The 19,474-nt window shown below is 46.1% G+C and overlaps 1 protein-coding gene across 2 annotated transcripts; it reads right to left on the reverse strand.

The window, feature by feature from the left end:
* Positions 1-789: 789 nt before the first annotated feature.
* On the reverse strand, positions 790-19,264 carry LRRN1 (leucine rich repeat neuronal 1). Of its 2 annotated transcripts, XM_042013541.1 has the most exons (3): positions 19,079-19,264; positions 4,861-5,042; positions 790-4,647 (listed from the first exon to the last, which is right to left on the reverse strand). In XM_042013541.1, the coding sequence occupies exon 3, from the start codon at positions 4,418-4,420 to the stop codon at positions 2,270-2,272; it is 2,151 nt and encodes a 716-aa protein (XP_041869475.1). In that variant the 5' UTR covers positions 4,421-4,647; positions 4,861-5,042; positions 19,079-19,264; the 3' UTR covers positions 790-2,269. The 2 variants fall into 2 exon arrangements, with proteins under 2 accessions (XP_041869475.1, XP_041869466.1); XM_042013532.1 differs by lacking the exon at positions 4,861-5,042.
* Positions 19,265-19,474: the final 210 nt, after the last annotated feature.

A 19,474-nucleotide genomic window follows, 5' to 3' on the forward strand; every position in this document is an offset into this window, starting at 1 on the left:
CTTTTCTCTGGCTAAAGTAGAGTGAATCATTGCTGCAGAAGAGATCTTGGTTTAATTCATCGTGCCTGCAGCTTTAAGGTTAGAATAGAATATAGATGAGATGATAATTATTGCTCTGAAGCTCTTCTGGAGAAGGCAACATGAGGAAATGTCCCATTAACATTAAAAACAAATCCAGGAGAAGGTGCTGAAGAAATGCTTTCACCCTGTTACTTCTCCATGATCAAAGGACACTTGCCTAACCCCCAACATCTAATTGTCACACGATTAAAAATGTATGAGCTCTCCTGAACATAGCGAGATTGTGTGTAGCAGCATAAGGATTTGATTGAAATGCATAATTAATACCTTCACTCAGCTTCATGTGGAAACACAAGACCAACAGGGCAGGTTGTCCAAGGGATGGACTCAAGTTTTTGCACCAAGGCAGCTGATTAGTGAAACTATGCTGGTAACTTCTCACTTTTAGACAACGAAAAAGAAGTTTGAAGTTTATCTGTAAATTCTGGGCTGTAAAGTTTTGGATATCTTTGAGAAGCCAATGAGTTTTAAAAAACTTCACACAGCCCCAAACCCCAGGCACATTTGAACAATTAACTTTTACTTACCAAGAACTTATTTGGTGTGTAAAAATTGCACATTGATAGTGGTCATAAAGAGTAGAAAATGCTGTGCTTGTTGCTGAGGGGTCTAGTGTGATGTAACCATGCATTCACCAGAGCCCACCCTGCTCGTGACTCGTGTGCAGAACTTCCATGGATTCAGAAAAGACAACGGACAACGCTTCCGTAGGTTCAACTGTAAATGATGCCTTTATATTGTACCCAGTGCACACAGAACACTGCTGCTCTCTTTTACCACAGTAATTCAGGAAAATACTCAGAATATGGATTAATTTTAAGCCTGTAAAAAATACAGTTCAGTATCGGACCAAACATGACTGTCTTGGTTAATTTCTGCTTTTGAAGGAACATTAATCCAATTCATTTTTTTTTCAAGTATACTCCAAGATTCAACTGGTTTATTTCAGTTTGATAGCACTGAGTTGGGTTTTTTTGTCCTAACTGATGGTAATGACAGCTAAATGTCAGCTTCATTTCTATCTTAGCTCAGAATATAAACAGAAAAGTATACAAAAAGGAAAAAGTCCTGTTACACACTCTGTGAATTCTTTTTGCTCTGTACCCTATGCCAGAAAGTTTTGATCCTGCATGTGACTCTCAGTCCAAAAGCCACACCAAGACATTTTTCTCATAAAATTATTTTCCATATTTTGCCTCTAGTGCAGGGAAAACACTGCTATTAACATAAATGCATAAAAAACCTGAATCTGGAACTTCATTTCATCAAGAAAAACCCCCCATGATATTTTTATATAACATTTTGGATATATTTTATGTCAAAACATGATCACCAGTCAAACTAGTGACATCTAAACCCAATACATTATTGTGACTTCTAAAATAAAAAAAAAAACAGAACAAAACTAAATTTATTATAGCTCTGCCTTCATTAAACACTGTGTGTTGTTGATTTAAACACAGCAAAACTCTAGTAATTCTTCAAAAGTGTCTACTAAATAGAATAAAAAGAATAAGAGAACAATTAACATTTAGTTTGTTACATTAAAAAATTGGATGTACATATTCCTATTGCCTGTTAGCTTTACCTAAGCCTTCAACTACTACAAAAATAATAATAATAATAATAATAAAAAAGAGAACTCATTGTTGAAAGTCAAAAACATTCAAATCAGTTGATACAACATTACAGTACAGTCAACTAACATCATTCAGGGTCTCCTTTTCTCAGGGTGGAGTCCTCAGACCAGGGTCACAAACCTAGTTCACTGCAGGTCCAAAACTGAGGGTCAGCTCGGCGAGATCCTGCCCCTGTGATGGCTTTGGGAGAACGGGGCCGGCTGTGTTGGAACCGTGGGCTCACCCAGCCTCAGCACTGGAGTTAGGACAGCGTTAAGTTTAGCACAGTAACAAAAAAAAAAATAAAAACAAACCAAAAAAACCCCAACAAACCCAAAAAAGAAAAAATAATAAAATAAATGGAAGATTGGAAGCTAGGTGAAGCTGCCATTTGTGTCAACCCATTGCGATACGCTATACTAAAAAATCCTGAAATATCCACCTGTCCTCACCGCTCTGCCACGGACTAGCAAAGTCAAAAATACAAAAGTCTTCAACTCGTCGTTTTTGCAGAATAAAGCAAAAAAGTCTTTGTGCTCCTTACTACCAGAAGCAAAATATCCTCTGAGTTACCACATGTAATAGCTTCTGGATGTGTCGACTTGGGTCGGCTTGGTCTCTGCAGAGCCATCCTTGTCTTTTTCACTGTCACCTTCCCAGAGATTAATAAGTGGAGGGTAGAGCTCGTTCAGGGGGATTGAAGAGGTCTTTTGCATATATTTTTTCAATGAGTGGTGGTAGTTTTTTCTCTTAAACCTTTTTGCAATATAAACAGAGACAGAGGCGAGGCTGATGACAGCAAACATGGATCCCATCACTGCTGCCAGGGCCGTGCTGGTTTCCTGGTCGGAAATATCCAGCGCAAAAGCTGCATTTTTGGTTGTGACGTTGACACAGGATCTCTGTGTTTGCTGATGGATGTTGGATACTGTCAGACACACTTCATAATCTGTAGAGGGCTGTAAATGTGTGAGGTTGTATTCGTGGACATCCACTGGGACCCTGGCGGTGTAGGTGATGTGAGGGTTGTCAATCTTCATTGTGGCCGATGACCATTTTAAATTGGAAGTCATGACATTGGAATTGACTTTCCAAGAAACCAGGATGGAATGGGATTCGGCTTGTTTCACGTAGATCTTCAGAACCTGGGTGCCATCCAGGAGCGTCCCGTTCACCCGGATGGTAGCGACCCTTGTGTCAGCCCCTTCTATGTTTTGGGCGACACAGGTGTATCTCCCGGAGTCCTCAACCTGGATGTTGGAGATTTCCAAGGTGCCCTCACTGCTCAGCTTGTATTTGTCAGAGAGGCTTTCCACGGTGACTTTATTGCCCAGAGGAGTGACCCAGTAGATTTCTGGCTCAGGTTCTGCCATGGCCCGGCAATCTAAAAACACCGTCATGCCAATGTCCAGGTTTAGGTGATTGGGAAAGGTCTCATGAGAGATCATTGGAAGACATTGTTCGTTTGAATCCTGTATCAGCACTTCCTTCACCTGCTGTCCTCGGTATTCTGGAGGCATAGCACAGAACATGGAGAGAGGCTCCATGAAGCGGATGTTGGTTTTGTTGGAGTTGATCCAGTGGATGACGCAGTCGCACCTGAGCGGGTTGCTGTGGATGCTGATCTCACGGAGGTTTGGGAGGGATTCCACTGTCTTTTGGTAGACTGCATTCAAGGCGTTGTTGTTGAGCATCAGGCTCTCCAGGGCAGGGACGTTGCGGAATGCCAGGCGATGGATGTAAGACAGCTTGGGGTTGTTGGTGGCTTCCAGCTTTGTGAGTTCAGGCAGGTTGTCCAGCGCATACCTATCGACAGACACGAGTTCCCCCATGTTGTTGATCCCCAGCTCTTTCAATCTGAGCATGTTTTTAAAATCCCCTTCTTGAATTTTATGAATTGGATTTTTGTTGAGATCCAGGAATTTTAAATTGGGAACTTTCTCAAGTGCAAGCTGAGGAACTTTTACCAATTTGTTATCATAAAAGGAAAGACTTTCAAGACTATCCAAGCCTACCAAGGCATTGCCAGGAATGTCTGTGAGGTACATACCTGCCAAAACTAGACTCCTTAAGTTTGAGAGTGGTTTGAAATTCATATCAAGTATTCCAATCACTGGGTTTTCTCCAATCATGAGAATCTCTAAGTTGGGAGTAGAATCAAACCAACGGCTGTCAATAACTTTTAATTTGTTGGAGTTGAGGTGTAATCTCAGAAGATTTTTCAGGCCAGAGAATGCGTTCGCAGAAATGCTGCTGATCTGGTTGTGATTTATGTAGAGCTCCTGCAGATTGCAGAGGTCTTGCAGGCAGTAGTCAGTCATCTCCGTGATCTGGTTCTCCTCCAGGTGCAAAGTCGTAAGCTGAGTAAGATTGGAGAGCCCCACATCTCTGATACTTGTGAAGTTATTTTGTGAAAAATCCAATTCTGTTAAATTAAAGAGCTGTTGGAGCTCATCTGTGGTCTTTGCAATGTTGTTGCTCTGTAACAGAAGGACTTGAGTGTCACTGGAGAGGTTGCTGGGGATTTTTGTTAACCGGAGGTCGTTGCAGTCAACTGTGGTGGCTTCCCTGTACGTTGACTGTGGTGTAAACCAGGGCCTGATTTCACAGACACAAAGCTGTGGACATTCGTTGCTCTGTATGGAAGACTCAGTTAATGAATTCATTAACAATTCTATCACCAACTGGCACACAGTTAAAACAACTCTAACCTTTGCCATGCTGGCCAGGGAGGCAGTTCAGATCCCCAGCCCCCTAAAATCCCCACAGAGGGTGATCCCCTATCAGGCAGAAAATGTAAAGCCTGATGTTTAAGGTGAAAGGCTTGGACATCCAGACAGGTGAAAGATGATTTTCTGAGTTCAGAGAAGTTAAGAAATGCTCTGAAGACTCTCTGCTGCTCCTCGGTGTTTCAGAATCTTCTGCAAATCAGTGCCTGAATATGGTCCTGAAAGCAGATTAGGATATCTGTTACGCTCAGCTCATATACAGTTCATCTATTATTAGTTAGTTTCTTCAACCTTTGAAAGAAAATATCTGAAAACAGTCATTATTTTAACAGTAACCTCTTATAAAAATCCCAGTCTGGTATAGGTAAATTATGTAGGGTTTGGAACTCTCTACTTGGGGTCTACATGAGAAATCTCTCTGAGTGAATTACCTGAAAATAAGACTTTGGGACACTTTTCAGGTTTAACCTGCAGGAGGTTGTTTGAATGGCTTGGAGAATGCTGAGGGTGGAGGACGTGCTGGTGAGCACAGCGAGGTCTCAGACGAGTGTCAACACCCAATCCCTGTCGCCACGGCTCGGATTTCAGGCGTGTGGAATTAAGGCTCAGGAAGCTGTTGGTTTAGAAGTTTGAAGCTAAATGCGTGTGAACTTTGCCAAAATTCATCCAAGTTAATCAAATCGGTTCCAGATAACAGCTTAGATTTAATCCAGCTCAGCACCAAACAATAACAGTAAATTTGATTAAATGAATGTGCTGCCCTTATTTCAGCTGTTCGTACTGCACTGTGATTGTATGAACTGTTTACCACGACTCCAAATTGCTGTGGAAGCCCCACATTTGCATCAGCTTAGCCTGAAGTTGTTCATGCAAGAGTGTGTTTAAATTAACCCAGCTGTGCCCAGGCACCTCAGAACATCTGGTGTATCGTGGGGCTTTAAACACATAATCCAGGAAAATTTCATAGTAAAATCTTTCTCATTCTCACTTCATTGGAAAAATCACTCTGGTGAGTGCAGTTGAGACTTTTCAAACAAAAGGTTTGGGTTTTTATGTAACTAAAATAATCAGGTTGTGCTGTATGGACTCCCCACCCCTGAAAGTGTCCAAGACCAGGCTGGACAGGGCTTGGAGAAACCTGGGATAGTGGAAGGTGGCAGGGGGTGGAACTGGATGGGCTTTAAGGTTCCTCCCAACCCAAACCACTCTGTGATATCTGTGAGAACACAGTGATGAAAAACTGCAATAGCAGAAAGCAGGAAATCAAATCTTTTTCAATCAGAACGTAGCAAAGCCTCAACCCAGTCACAGCCCACAAAAGATGGTACTATAAAAAATAACAAAACTAAATACAGCTTTTAAAAATAAGTTTAAAATACTCCTCTGGATAGTGGTGCCAGGAATGCTATTTATACAACACTTACTTCCAAATCTGATCCTATCAAATAATGAAATTACCGTGTTTTATTTTAGATTATGTAGTGCTGTAGGTAGAACACACCCAACAGCATTTTTATTACTTATTTTTATATTGTTATTCTGTGGTTGTGCTTTGGAGGAAGGGAAAGAGGAGTGGGACCCAGAATACATTTGACCCTGTTGAGTCAGATTTTGTCTCCGGTATCTGAGACTTGAAGGAGAGCTGAGCAGACGCTGCTGGAGGGGGGAAAACCAACTGTAGGACCAACATTCCTTCTCGAATGACTTCCAACTGATGGAAGAATTGACTAAGATTGTATTAAAAAATAAATCCTAATGGCACCGTAATGGTAGGGAACACGTTAGCATGGAGTGATGAGGAGGCTGGCGTAGCCTGAGCTGTGCTGACTCTGATGGATGCTTCCCTCCACGGCAACACATTTGTAGCTGACCCAAACCAGCCAGTTCTAGGAGAATTGATGGCATCCGAAGCGTAATTGATTTAATTGCAGATTTTCAAATGGCAGCATTTTGCAGTGAATAACGCAGGCAGTGCCTTCCCCTGCTCACAGTCCTGGGCAGCTCCAGGAGGTGCCCTGAGCTGCTGTGCCCGTGGGCTGTCCCCTCACCCAGGGACACGTCCCTGCTCCAGCTCTGCACCTGGCCCAGAGAGGGAACACTGCTCCCAACATTCCTGCCTGTGGAATTTCTCCTGCAGCTTCTCAGTGGATGAAGAGAAGGGAGTTGGTGCCTCATAAAGCTGAGGGCCCTACTGATGTTTTACTACTGATTTAGCCCTGATGGAGCTGTATGAATCGTGTAATGCTTTAAAAACCAAACTGACTGAAAAAGACTTCAAAGGTTCTTTTAAAATATGTAGGAGCATGTCTAGATGTTGCAAAAAAAATCAAATTCGATCTTTTCTTTGTTGAATATTTATATCCTCTTACTTGCATGTTACAGTTATTGTTCATCCTTGCTAAGAAGGCATTTGTGGGTTTATTGACCAGAGTTCTGGGTTTATGACCACTGTAAATAGATGATTTTACAAGTTCCTAGTGACTCGTTCTCTTCTGTAGCTATTCTACTGCGAATGGATTTAATTTTCTTTAACTGCAAATGCTCTTTAGAAACAACCCATACATTGCTGTCTCCAGTCTCCCTCAGCCCAGGGCAGCTTGGATGAAGCTGGAAATTAAATTCCAGGGTAATCAAAGAGTGAATCCTGAGCAGCCTCATGTGCCCCAGCCCATTTCAGTGCTGTGCTGGTATGAGTGGCACCCAGGGGCCACAGCAGGAGGAACAACCTGTCATGGGCTTTGGTTTTAGCTGCTTGTGGTGTGTAAAACCCCATCCATGGCCCTGATCAAAGCTACAGAGGCAGCAGAGCAGCCACCAAAAGCCATCCCTTTGCCCCAGGATTCTCATCTTTCCAGTCTTTCCAGCACTGGCAGGACTGATCCCAGAGACCTCTGCAATGTTTTGTGTTGCAGATCCTGAGGGTGTGAAGGAAAGCTTTTAGCATTCCCTGCCTTCCCTCTCATTTGTTAGATTCATATTTTCTGGTGTTCCAACCCACAACAGCAGTTGTAACAGCTGGTAACTTGATATCAGCAGAAATAATGGCTAATTTTATGTGAGAGATATGGAGGGAATTATTTTACTCAGAGTAACGAAATGCATCTTCCGTGGCACCGCTCAGCACCCGGTGCAGTAAGAAACCACATTTCTGTCAGCAGCAAACCCACAGCAGCTGGCTGGGGTGTTGGCTTGTTCCTGTTCCCTGAGGGCAGGAACAGGAGCATCATTCCTGTCTCTCATCCTGGAAATGCACACCATGGGGAAGTCTAACTCTTCCCTTCCTACCTAAGTTCTGAAAACTGGTTAATACTGAGAATTTGTTTGGCCCAAGAAATCATGAGGGCAGGTGTTTGGTTATGGAGCAGAAGATCCCTCATTTCAGCTTTCCTCGGAGAGAGGGGTGAGTGGGAAGAGGTGTGCCCTGGTAGCCATGGACTTACTGGTGGCTTTTAAAGAATTTGGTTGGTTGGGTGATCAGAAGAAAAAGTCCATTTAAGCCTCCATTGCAGTAAGAGGAGAATATGAAGGGACAAGCATGAAATAAACTGTTCATTAAAAGTGTTCATAGTTAACCTGCCAACTAAAAAGAAGAGATATTAAACAATTTTGCTTGGTAATAGGAAAACAAAGTGTTGTCACTTCCCTGACAACTGTATTAATGGTCACTATTAAAATTCGCTGAAAAGAGCCACAATCTTGTTTGCACATGGATATCTGGATGCATTTTGAAACAGTGGTGCTGCCACAGCAAATCTGCCCTCTCCACAGTAACGTGGTTCATTCTTGCAGAATTTCTTTTATATTGCAATAGCATCAGCCCAGATTTTGGTCGGCAGCCACCTGCACTGAGTGTGCCCAGGTAAAAGTTGGAGGGATCAGATACACGAAGAAATTACCCCAGGCTAAGACAAGCAATTTATTCTGCAGTTGCTGTGAGCCAGAAGCACACGCTGATCTCCCATCCCTCCCCTCCCCTCTCTCCAAAGAAACATTTTCCCAGGTGGGAGCTGTGTGTTGGAAAATTGTCTGTTGTGCTAACATTCCCTGCTAATGACTCGAGAAGCTCCTGCATTCCCATCACCACCCTGTGGGAAACCGCTGCCATCCCTCAGGGAAAACCTGTCCTGGCTGCTGCAGCCTGGATCAGGTGGCTCAGCAGGGCAATGCAGGTGGGACAGCCCAGCAGCCGTGCCCAGGGACCTGGAGCAGGGTTAGTGCCAAGCAGGAGAACTGGGGGAGCTTCAGGTGGAACTGGAAAATGGAATTTAGACTGGGATCAGTACAGCTCCAGGCTCTGCTCTGTCCCTCAGCAATGGGACAAGAGGAACGGGCAGGAACTGATGCCCAGGAAGTTCCACCTGAACATGAGGCAGAACTTTCCCATGCAGTGCCCAGCCCTGAACAGATTGGCCAGGGGGAGTGTGGAGGCTCTTCCCTGGGGATATTCCAGACCCATCTGGACACAATCCTGTGCCCTGTGCTCTGGGATGGCCCTGCTGGAGCAGGGAGGTGGTACCAGATGCCCCACTGTGGTCCGTCCAACCTGACCCATTCTGTGACTCTGTGGAAGGAAGAACCTGTTGGGAGAGGGGACACTGGAGGCTGGGCTGGAGCTCTGCGGATGCTGGAAGCATCACTGGAGGTGAGGGCAGCCACAGGGAGCTCAGGCTGGCATCACTGCAGGCTGCTTAAGGCAGCTGGGTGAGTTTAGGAAAGGGTTTTGTGTGTGTGTGTTGGAGGTAAAACATGCCCTGCTCTGCTCTGACCTTCAGCAGGGCCTCTGCAGTTCTGTATCCCCCTGTTTTCTGTGGATAAAACAGGGATTGGGGCCGTGCCCGGGTGAGCCATCGCCTCTGGCCGGGCTTTAGGAGGGAGACGCACTGAAATAGGAGTGCCCACTAAATCACAGCAGTAAGCTCAACACTAAACCTGGTCTAAAACCAGGTTACTAAAGTCAGGCTTGCTCCAGTCAAGAGCAGCAGTGACCTTGTACATCTTAGAGAAAGAGGACTTGGAGTTTAATAACCAGGGCATTTCCAGCCAACCCACGGAATGGGCTCCATTCCCAGGAATTAAATTTACAAGTGCAATCCTGTGTATTTAGAAAAACATTGAGGAATCAAGTAAGCCTTTTATAGTGAGGTTTTTAAAGTCTCCAGTGTCATCAGGAAATAAGCTATTTACAGGTTTGAATTGTGGAAAATACAGAAAAATCAAGCTGAAAATGATGACAGTTGAAAGAGCTTGAAAAAATCTGAATGTGGGAGCTTGGTATTAAAAGGAAATACCAAAACAAGGGCCTGTAGGACATCTAATAATGGTATAAAGCCTCAAAACACATCCTCAGGGATTTACAATATTTAAGGTTTGGGGCTCTTTTTCCCTTCAAATAATGCCTACTTTTTCTTCTCATCTGTACACACATTCCATCAAAATAAAGTCTGTGTTTAATTTTGGGGAAAGCTCTGGTGAGAAGGTGATTTGCTGCATCTCAAGACAACCTTAGCATGCTTTATCTGTGTTCTTTTGAAAAATACTACTCTTATCTCCACCAAAGAACTGCAAAGAGCATCCTATTCATAACGTCTGCACTGCAGAAACAGCATATTACAGCTTGGAAATTTGTAATTTATTTGGGCTCATTCTTAAGACTTGCATCCGATACAGTATTTTTCATTAAAATATTGAAGTAAATTTGCAGGAGAGGGAAAAATGGTTTTCATTCATAGACTGCTCTGGAGTGCAGGGGGCTGGATCCCCTGCAGGGAGCAGCCACTGGGTATTGATGGCCCAACAAATCCATCATAGAATTGCAACCCAGCTTCTGGCAACCGATGGAAAATGTCTCACAGATTACCATTAACCAGTCATACTAGAAACATCAGGAATAACAGGGGCTTGCCAAACAGTGGGTTGTCAAATTATAGAGGCTGTTTGCTTTAGGAAAGAAAAAACCTCATAAACCACCTCATAGTCTTGAAACCTGAAAGGTGAGATGTGTTTGTGCAGCAGGAATATTCTTATGTTAGGAACACAAATTTTTATCAGCTTTCTTGCTACATTTCTCTTCATGAATGAGTTTAATCTTGGGACAATATGGGCTGTTCTGCTGTCCAGGACTCATTTTCATGTCCTGCTGCAAGGGTTCAATGTGAAGGCAAAGCTTTGATCCATTTGATGGAGAAGAATCCTATCTGTGACCATTGTCTTCATTCCACACAATCACCAGATAAAGTTACTTCATTAGATCAGCATTTCTGAGAGTCAACCCATTCCACTGCCAGGTTAAGACCCAGTTTCCTGAGACCTTCCCTGCAGCTCTTCCCTTCTGCCTGACCTGCAGGACAGCTCCTTGCAGGTTATGGAGGACAAACCTCTGGGATGTGCTTTCCTTTCCCCCTGGACATGCCCTAACCCATCCCCAGCTCTCTGGGCATTTTAAATGCAAGGGAGAATTGAAACCTAATTGGTTTAAGTACAGTATCTAAAATTTCCAGAGCATAACTAATTTGGGAAGACCTATTCCAACTATTTTTTGCATGTTGTGTATCTGCTGGCTGATGAATGAAAGAGGACCAAGGCTAGAGAAATTCTGCTTTGGCGTCTCACCATATTTAAAGAGTAGAAATGGATTGAGTCATGGCATATTTGGGATCTCAGAACCCTGTGGAAGGATCTGAGCATCTTGTGACCCACAGGGGCACCTCCCTCCCAAGGATTTCATATGGAACAGCTCAGAAAATCTCTGCTTCTTACTATTGATCAAAATCAGCCCAGTTCAAGTAAAAATTAAAAAAAAAAAGTGAAAGAGGAAAAAGGGCATGAAGGTAGATTGGGTTGGATTTTGGAGTGGGATTCCCTTTTTGTTTCTTGACCACTCAGAGAGCCAAGGAGCTTGGCCAGTGGAAGCAAAGTGTTAATAACGAAAGGAGGAGCAGACAAGGAATATTTTTAACCAGGAGAAACAGGGATGTCAGAACTCCACAGGATTTTCCTGAAGTAACAGAAAATCCTTTTCCTCCCTTTTTGCTGACTGGCTTCTGGCAGTGTGATTATTTTGCTTCCTACACAGTTCTAGATCAAACTCCAGTTTTGTGAGTCACTCAGGATCCCCCACAGTTGGGAAAGACCCCAGCGTGTACGTGGTTGTTACTACAACACAGGATGCCAAAAAACCCTGTGCTGGAAACGGTGCCTGATAAATCCAAACCAGAATGAGTCAGGAGCTCTGTAGGTATTTATAAATCAACACAATGGTGCTGGCTGTAGGGAATGCATGAGGCTTGTTATTAAAAATTATATGTGCATGGAGCTTCAATTGCTTTTCTTCAATCAGGAAAAACTTCTTTTTCTGGTCCTTGTTACACTCTGTTTTGATAATTCTGTTTCCTGTGGCTGTAGTATGTGTTAGCTTTTCAGTTATTAGTGATTAAGTATTAAACTGTATTTTACTATTAGCTGAGATCTATACCTACAGTTTGTACATGTAGTGTGCTGACACAGACTTCAGCCCCTAGAATAAAACAGACTTTTATTGATTTTTTCCCCTGAGTTTTATGCTTACAAAACCCAATTCTCTGTTTCTGAGCTATATATATTTAAATGTTAATAGACCCATCTATTGAGTTGGCTGATACAGAAGATCTGATAGGAAAGATTGTGAGCATACCACTAACAAAATAAATGGATTTAGCATGGGAGGTGCTGAGATCTCATAGAAAGGCTGTTAGCACCAAGACAAAGATCTGGAACTCAACCAAGCCGGGGAGGGATAGAACTAATTCCATTAAGTGGCCACAGATTTGGAACTGCTCTGAATCAAGGCTTTACTGTGACTTAAGGAAAAGGCTCTTTTCTCTCCAGTTCCACTGCTGTATCCTGTGACCCCCCCCTTTTCCACACGTCTTTCTGCACTTCTGCTACATGAAATACGTGTTCCTCACCATTATTTTGCTCCAAAGTCATTTAGGTAGCATTGCCACGGGATCAGAACAGGAAAGCCCAGTCAGCTGAGAGTGGTGGAAACCTTCACAGCCTGGATTGAACCATTTCTTTTGATCTCAAGTATCACCCGAACCCTGATAGTTTGTTTCATGCAGAAAACAGTCTTGCTTTGAAATGTTCATGAGATTAAGAAGGAGAGAAAATACATCCTGTTGAATGTATTGTGTGTTTAGGAAGAGGCTTATAAACTGTTCCTTGAGCTTCAGTCCTCAGTCTGGTCATGGCCATGTCCCAGGTTTTCCATGGATGGCTTTTTTCATCTGTGGAGGTACTAAAATTGCTGCCTATTGCAGAAAGGGAGTTTTTCCTGTCAAAATTTTAAGTTACCAATGCTTTATAGATAAAATCTTTACCTAATTACAATGATTCATTTGGGCACAGTAATGTTTCTTTTCTATACACCAGACTTGTTGCACTTAAAGGGGGCAGAAAGAGAAAGGAAAGCAGATTTCTCAATGAACTTAGAAAAAGCACTGACCTGGTTTTACCTGGTGCCTTTTACTATGATGAACCCACTCTGAAGACCTGTTTTCAAGCAGCAATTAAAAAACTTCATTTCTGCAACTGCTTGTTCACCTATGGCTAAGGTAAGTTATTTTTCAAGGCATTTACACGTCATTGGTGGCTCTCTGGAACTATCAATATTTACTCTATTTCTGTTAGAATGATGGATCATTTGTAATTGAAAAATTTAACAAGGCCAATCAGTAGCTCATCTGCATCCCAGTAATTGTATGCAGCACATTAGCAAGGTATGAATTTATTAGATAGTTTTGGACTTGCTTAATCAAATAAATGATATGATGCATGAAATAACAGAAAATGAAGAATTCATTATATAAATGATAAACATTTTCAAATTACAAAAGGACAATCCAAGCTTTGATTGGTATTTTATTAAAACAAGGTGAAATGATATTTTACCAAACTTTGGACAAGCTCAGAGATTCTCTCTAAATAACTCTTAGGTGTTTTGTAGAAGTCCCTTAGGATGTGATCTGTCAGCCTCCAGTGTGGAGGAGGAACCCAGGGAACATCTCCCATGACCTCAAACAGCCCCATGGCTTCTCCAGACCACGAGTGTTCTCTTTATAACAGGATAAAATAAGGAGCAGTGACCTCAGGTGGAACACTCCAGTGAAGGGCAGAAGGTGGCAGTGGCAGGGCTGGAGATCTGCGTTATCTCCATTGCCACAGGTGGAGCTTGTCCAGCTTGGAAAGTGTTTGTTGAGCATGGAGGAATCTGGTTTTGGTCTCAGCATCACCTTGTAAGGTGTGTGGTACTGAAATGTGTGTATGGAAGCAGAGCTTGGTGTTTCTGCAGGTGAGACCCAATCCATGCACAAGGAAGGTCAAACAGGTACCAGACACATCCCTGCAACATCTCCCATCCCAGGCTCAGCCGTGCTGCTTTTCTGTCCCATGCTTGACTTGGACACCTCCTGCTTGCCACAGATCAGCCCCTTTGGGGTGAAGCCAGTGACTCCCAGGTGATCTCAGGGGTGGGATGTGCCCATCCACCCAGGGGCCCTGTGGGACTCCGCTCTGGTGCTCCCCAGGGCACAGGGCTGCACTGGGACAGCGATGGCTCCCAGCACCACAGTGGGGAACAAACTGTGGGTGCCTCTGCAGTGTGAAGAGACCCCCCACCCTGACACCTGCCTGGGGTTTTGCTCCCTTCCAGGCCCAGAGCAGCCCTTCCACAGGAGCAGGGCAGGGGCTGCACTTCCCCAGCGCTGGTGGGAGCTGAGGAACCAGCCAGGCAAACCCTGCCAGGTACCTTCAGGGGGCCTTGGCTTCCAAAAGCCCTTGGTTCTCCTGCTCTAATCCAAACTGACAGATGCCCAAATTGCTGGAATCACCAGTTAGTTAAATTAAATACCTGGAAACGAGATGCTGGCTGACAACCTCTAAAATTTCTAACTAAAACCTCCAAGTAAGGTTTGCGTCAGTGTTAAACTGCTTTGAGTTGGGAATTGGTCAGGGAAAATACTGCCCTGTGTGACCACTGAGGACTAAAGGACAGCACCTCAGGAGAGAAAATTATGTAGTAAGGCTGCTGTACCAAATAAAATAAGGGAAAGAGCTGTTTCTCCATGGCACTTTTATAACTGCTGTGCATTCTCACTACAGCACCCTGTTAAATATTTCAGGCCCGTTACTTAAACTTGCTTTCCCTTGTTGTTCTGTTAGTTAAAAAGGGAAGAAAAAGGCAATACTCCACTGCAAGTACTCGATCTTTAGAAACTGTGCTCCAGGTAAAAACCAGGTCCTGTTCTTTCAATAATTCAGCCAGATGGAAAGTCAAGAGAACACTGGCTTGTATCACCAAAGTAGGGTCTTATGAAATAGAAGGTGAAGTTATAAAAATATTTTGCAGGAGAAGTTAAGAGCAGAGACTAATTCTTGTCTCAGTGATGCCACAGACTTGTCCTGCCTTCACCAGGGGGAGAATTAGGCCAATCCAAAATAGGCCAATCCAGTATTTTTCTTCAGTGCCATATGCACAAAAAGGAAAGACGACATGTGAAGAGCAAAACAAAATTTGGATAAAGTTGCAGGGTTTGAAGCAGCAAAGAATAAGAGAGGGGGGCTCAGAAGAACTTTCATGGGGAGCTCTCAGCCCTCCACAGAGGCACGTTCAACTCCCAACCCTATGGAGTCCATTAGTGAAGGACTTAATTACTCAGCTACAGGAAAAGAACAAGACTGGAAATGTCTTTGTGTAACTCAAGCACATTTGCAGTGGCTGTTTCTTATCAAAGTAGTCCTGTGAATTCTTTGTGCAGAACTTAAGCCCTCCAAATCTTAGAGAAACACCATTATTTAATAATTAATTACAAACCAACAAAACCAGTTCCCAAGCCAGCTCTATGATTTTCTTTGCTCTTGCCCATCTTTCTTTCCACATGTTAATTGCAGAGACAAAATAGAACATGGGAATATTTGTAGTGGGTTTCCTTGGATTTCTGTCCTGGTATGGGGCTCTGGCTGCTTCCCACCTCTGCACTCTCCCAGGAGCCCCCCAAGCACCGCCAACCCTCCTAACACAGTTGGCAGAAAAACCATCCCAGCTCCAAAGTCCCCTTTTGTGTAGAACTCACAAATTATTTTTGAGAAAGATGTGTTTAAGTCCTGACCCTGTTAATGACTTAACTGCTCTGGAGCATAGCCTGGAATTCTTGATTTCTGGGAGCAACATGGGTCTCCAGGATGGCAGCTCCAGCTGGGAGGGGATGCAGGAATCAGCCGTGGTGAGGCTGAAACGCAGGCTCCCTGTCCATGAGCCTTATACAAACAGAGAGGAGGAGGGCTGGATTTATGTGCTTCCAAAAACTTTACATAGATTTTCTTCAGTTCTGTGTCTACAAAATGTCTGCCAGGAAAAAATCTGGAGCTTGGCAGGATGAAGCCTCACACGTGTATTGTTCATGTAACTATGGTAACCTACAAATGCCACCAGTGTTTCCATTTCATACACAAATGAGGGGACAGCTGTGGGGACCACATGTCTGCCAATGGAATAATATATGTGAACTAGGATGGCTTGGTCAGAAAATTACAACTCATCTATATTAATCAGGGCTTCAAAGAACAGGCACCTCCGTGGCGACAAAGTGCACAGGAAGACAGAGGGATTTTTATTTTGGAAAATTTTGGCTCCTCTGTAAATATTTTCAGCATCTTGCTACTTTGCTGGTTGAAAAATAAACTAAAATAAATACTGTACAACGAGAGCCCTTCTATAAACATCACTTAACTCTTTTCCTTGGGTTTTGTTTGTTTGGGGCCTTTTTTCTAATGCCCAATCCTTGTCTGAGCCTGACACAGAACCTGACCTGGGACCAGGCAAGCCACTCACCTGGGGAAGGAGCAGCTTCAAAAGAGGCAGAAGTAACGTGGTTCAGAGCTTTGTGAACAAAGCCCTTTTTTTACTCATTGATATCATTAACAGAAGGAAGAACTTCAAAAAATTCATACAAGAAATTAAAAAAATGACTTAAAAATATTGTTTAAATGTGGATGAATCTATATCGTCCCTAACAACAACAAAAAGAAATCTGCAGATCCAATAATGCAAATAAATCCCCTTTCCAGTGAATATTAAGCTACGCAAGCTGCAGTAGCAGCAATACTTGACCGCTGTTATGATTCATGCAAGGTATTTTAAGTGTCCCTACAAAAAAAGCCACAGAGCGGGGATCTGCTGCCCTCCTTGGCAGCAGCAGCCAGCCGGCAGCAGGATGCAGCAGGAATCCAGCACGCCGATTAGGAAAAGTTTTCCCTGCCTTCTGCAGTGCCACGCTTCTGTATTGGAGTGAAACAAAGGCTGCGGCATCCCCTCCTCCGCTCGCAGCAACGAGCCGGGCTCCGAGCACCGGGCACGAGGGGGATGTAGGAGATGGTGATGATCATGAGAGCTTTAACCACTGCTTGTTGAAATGATCCCATTTGCTCCACGAGCTGGAAACAAATACACACAGAGAATCATGGAATCCCAGACTGGTTTGGGTTGGGAGGGACCTCAAAGCCCATCCAGTGCCACCCCTGCCATGGGCAGGGACACCTCCCACTGTCCCAGGCTGCTCCAAGCCCCAATGTCCAACCTGGTCTTGGGCACTGCCAGGGATCCAGGGGCAGCCCCAGCTGCTCTGGGCACCCTGTGCCGGGGCTCTGTTCCCTATGAGGTTGTTTGACCCCTGGTGAGTCAGACTGAACAGAAGTTTCTTTTTTCAGCCTGAATTTGGATGGGCTCAGCATTATTTATGGCAGTAAAAAAAGGTCCTTCACAGTTCGCATGAAAAGTTGTTATCCTTTTATAATTGTCCAACTTAATGCAAAATCCTATTTCCTTCAATGACCAGTAGTGTTATCGTGTCTGTTCTAGGTAAATGGAAAAGACTTTATGGTCATCACAGTAACTGGTCTATTAAAGTCCAAAATGCCTACTGGGAGAGATAATTTTATATAGACTACATAAAACGTTGTGCAGCTAACTCTCAACACGTGAGGTAAAAGTTAAACTGGAGCTCTTGTCCCGGAGCAGTGGCACTACAGAGGCTGCAGAGCAGGGGGGACAGGGACATCAGGGGCTGTGCCCAGGGCTGGGAGCCCATGGGCTGACCAGGCAGAACCATCCTGCTCCCATCTGGGAAGCTTCGTGTGCTGGTTTGTGTCCCTCTCAGTGTGTCTGTCTTTTAAATTAATTTAAATTCTGACTTGCAAGACTTTGGGAGGATCAGTTTGGTAGGATGCCTTGCACAACAGTGGGGCTGATGCTGGGTGTGCCTTCGGTTATTCGAAGCTCTGTGATATCTCCCTGTGTGTACATCTGAGATATTGGCCAGAACAGGTTTATGATCTTGTTCAGAAATACTAGGTTTCTTTTATAGGGACCCTTTAAGTCTGTAAGGAAAAGACTTAAAGGTTCCCAAACTAGTTTTTATTGAAGGGATTCATTACTTGGGAGCTGTCGCACAGCTCCAGAACGAGAATAGAAGCACCCTGTGTGTGATCTCTCACCTTTGGACAACACTATCGCCTACTTTGAGTTTAATTCTGTTACTTTTCCTTCTATCGCCTGGTGGGAAATGCGCACGGAGCCAGCACTGGGGGAGAGAATCACTTGGGGGAGGCCGAAAATCGCAGGCGAACATCTGTTGTGCGGCCCCGGCAGGGCTGAGCCGCCGGCACAATGCACCTCGCTCCTGTCCCTCCTCTCACAGCGAACGGGGGCCGGCCCCGCGCTCAAAGGGCTCTTTGACAGGGGCGACAAAGGGGCGGCAGCGGGGCCGGTCCCTTTGTCCGCCCGCGGCCGCCAGCCCCGGGGGCCAGGGCACCCCCAGAGCCGGGGTAAAGGGCTGCCGCTGCCCCGCGCTTCTCCCCGCACATTTTAGGCAACAGACTTCCAAAAGAGCCCCCACCAAAGCGCAGGTGCGCTGCAGCAGGGACCCGGCGGAGCATCCCTCGCCTGCCCTGCGCTCTCCCGTGGCCGTCCCGCAGCCCCCCGGGTGCGGAGCGGCCGCTCCGCCCGCAGCGCCCCGCGCACAAAGCCGCGGCCGCGGGAGGAGGGCGGCGGAGCCGCGGCCCCGCTCACACTGCGCCTTTATGCCGCTTTCTGAAGGGCCATTGTCACACTGAAGGCTCCTTGTCTCCTCGCATTCCTCCGGGTGAATGGATGAGGCAGGACATCTGCCGGGATCCGCTCCCATTCGCATGCAAATAGGGGACGCGGGCAGCGCTGCCGCACCGCCGGCCCCGCGTCCATCGCCGGCACCCCGGTGCAGCGATTCCCCCCCCCCAGAATCCCCGATTTACCGCAAACCGGCCCGGGGAACAGCGGAGCACCCGAGAGGGAGGAGCAGGAGGAGAGCGATGCTGCAGCCGAAACCCCGCAGCCCCGGAGGTGCGAGGCGGCCGCAGCCCCGGGGCGGTCCCGGCGCGGTGCGGAGCCACCGAAACCCCGCAGCCCGGGGGGACTCCCCCGGCAGCCCCGGGGGGGGCACTGGGGGCGCGTCCGCCACCGCAAACTTTGCTCTCTCCCCGGGCCGCACCGCACACCCCCGCAGCCCGGAGCGGAGCCCTTGCACCCGCGGCGCTCCCGCAGCCTCTGCTCCCTCCCCCGAGCCTGGCGGACGCACTCACCGCCGGCCGGGCACTGCCGCGGTTGTCCCCCGGGGCTGCACATCCGCTGCTGCCGCCGCGGTCCCACCGCGCCGGGATGCCGGGAGCGCTGGACGGACGGATCGGTCCCTCCGTGCCTGCTGCCCGCCCCCAGCACAGCGGCGGTGCCCGTGCCGGTGCGCGGTGCCGCCCGCTCTGAGCCGCCGCCGGCGCGCACCTGGGAAGGCGCCGCGGGTCAGCTGACGGGCCGCGCTCCCATTGGCTGCCCCGGCTGAGGGGGCGGGGCCAGGCCAGACCCCGCCCCCGGCCCCGCCCCTCCCGCCCCGCCCCCGGCCTCGGTGCGCTCCGGGGCTGCCGCGAGCGCCGTCCGCATCCAGGGCGAGCATCCCGCCCTTCCTTCCTTCGCATCCAGGGGGA

This window comes from Corvus kubaryi, unplaced genomic scaffold (genome assembly GCF_017639235.1).
Source record: "Corvus kubaryi isolate FWS band 111438036 unplaced genomic scaffold, C.kubaryi_AGA036_p1.0 136, whole genome shotgun sequence".
Lineage (NCBI taxonomy): Eukaryota > Metazoa > Chordata > Aves > Passeriformes > Corvidae > Corvus > Corvus kubaryi.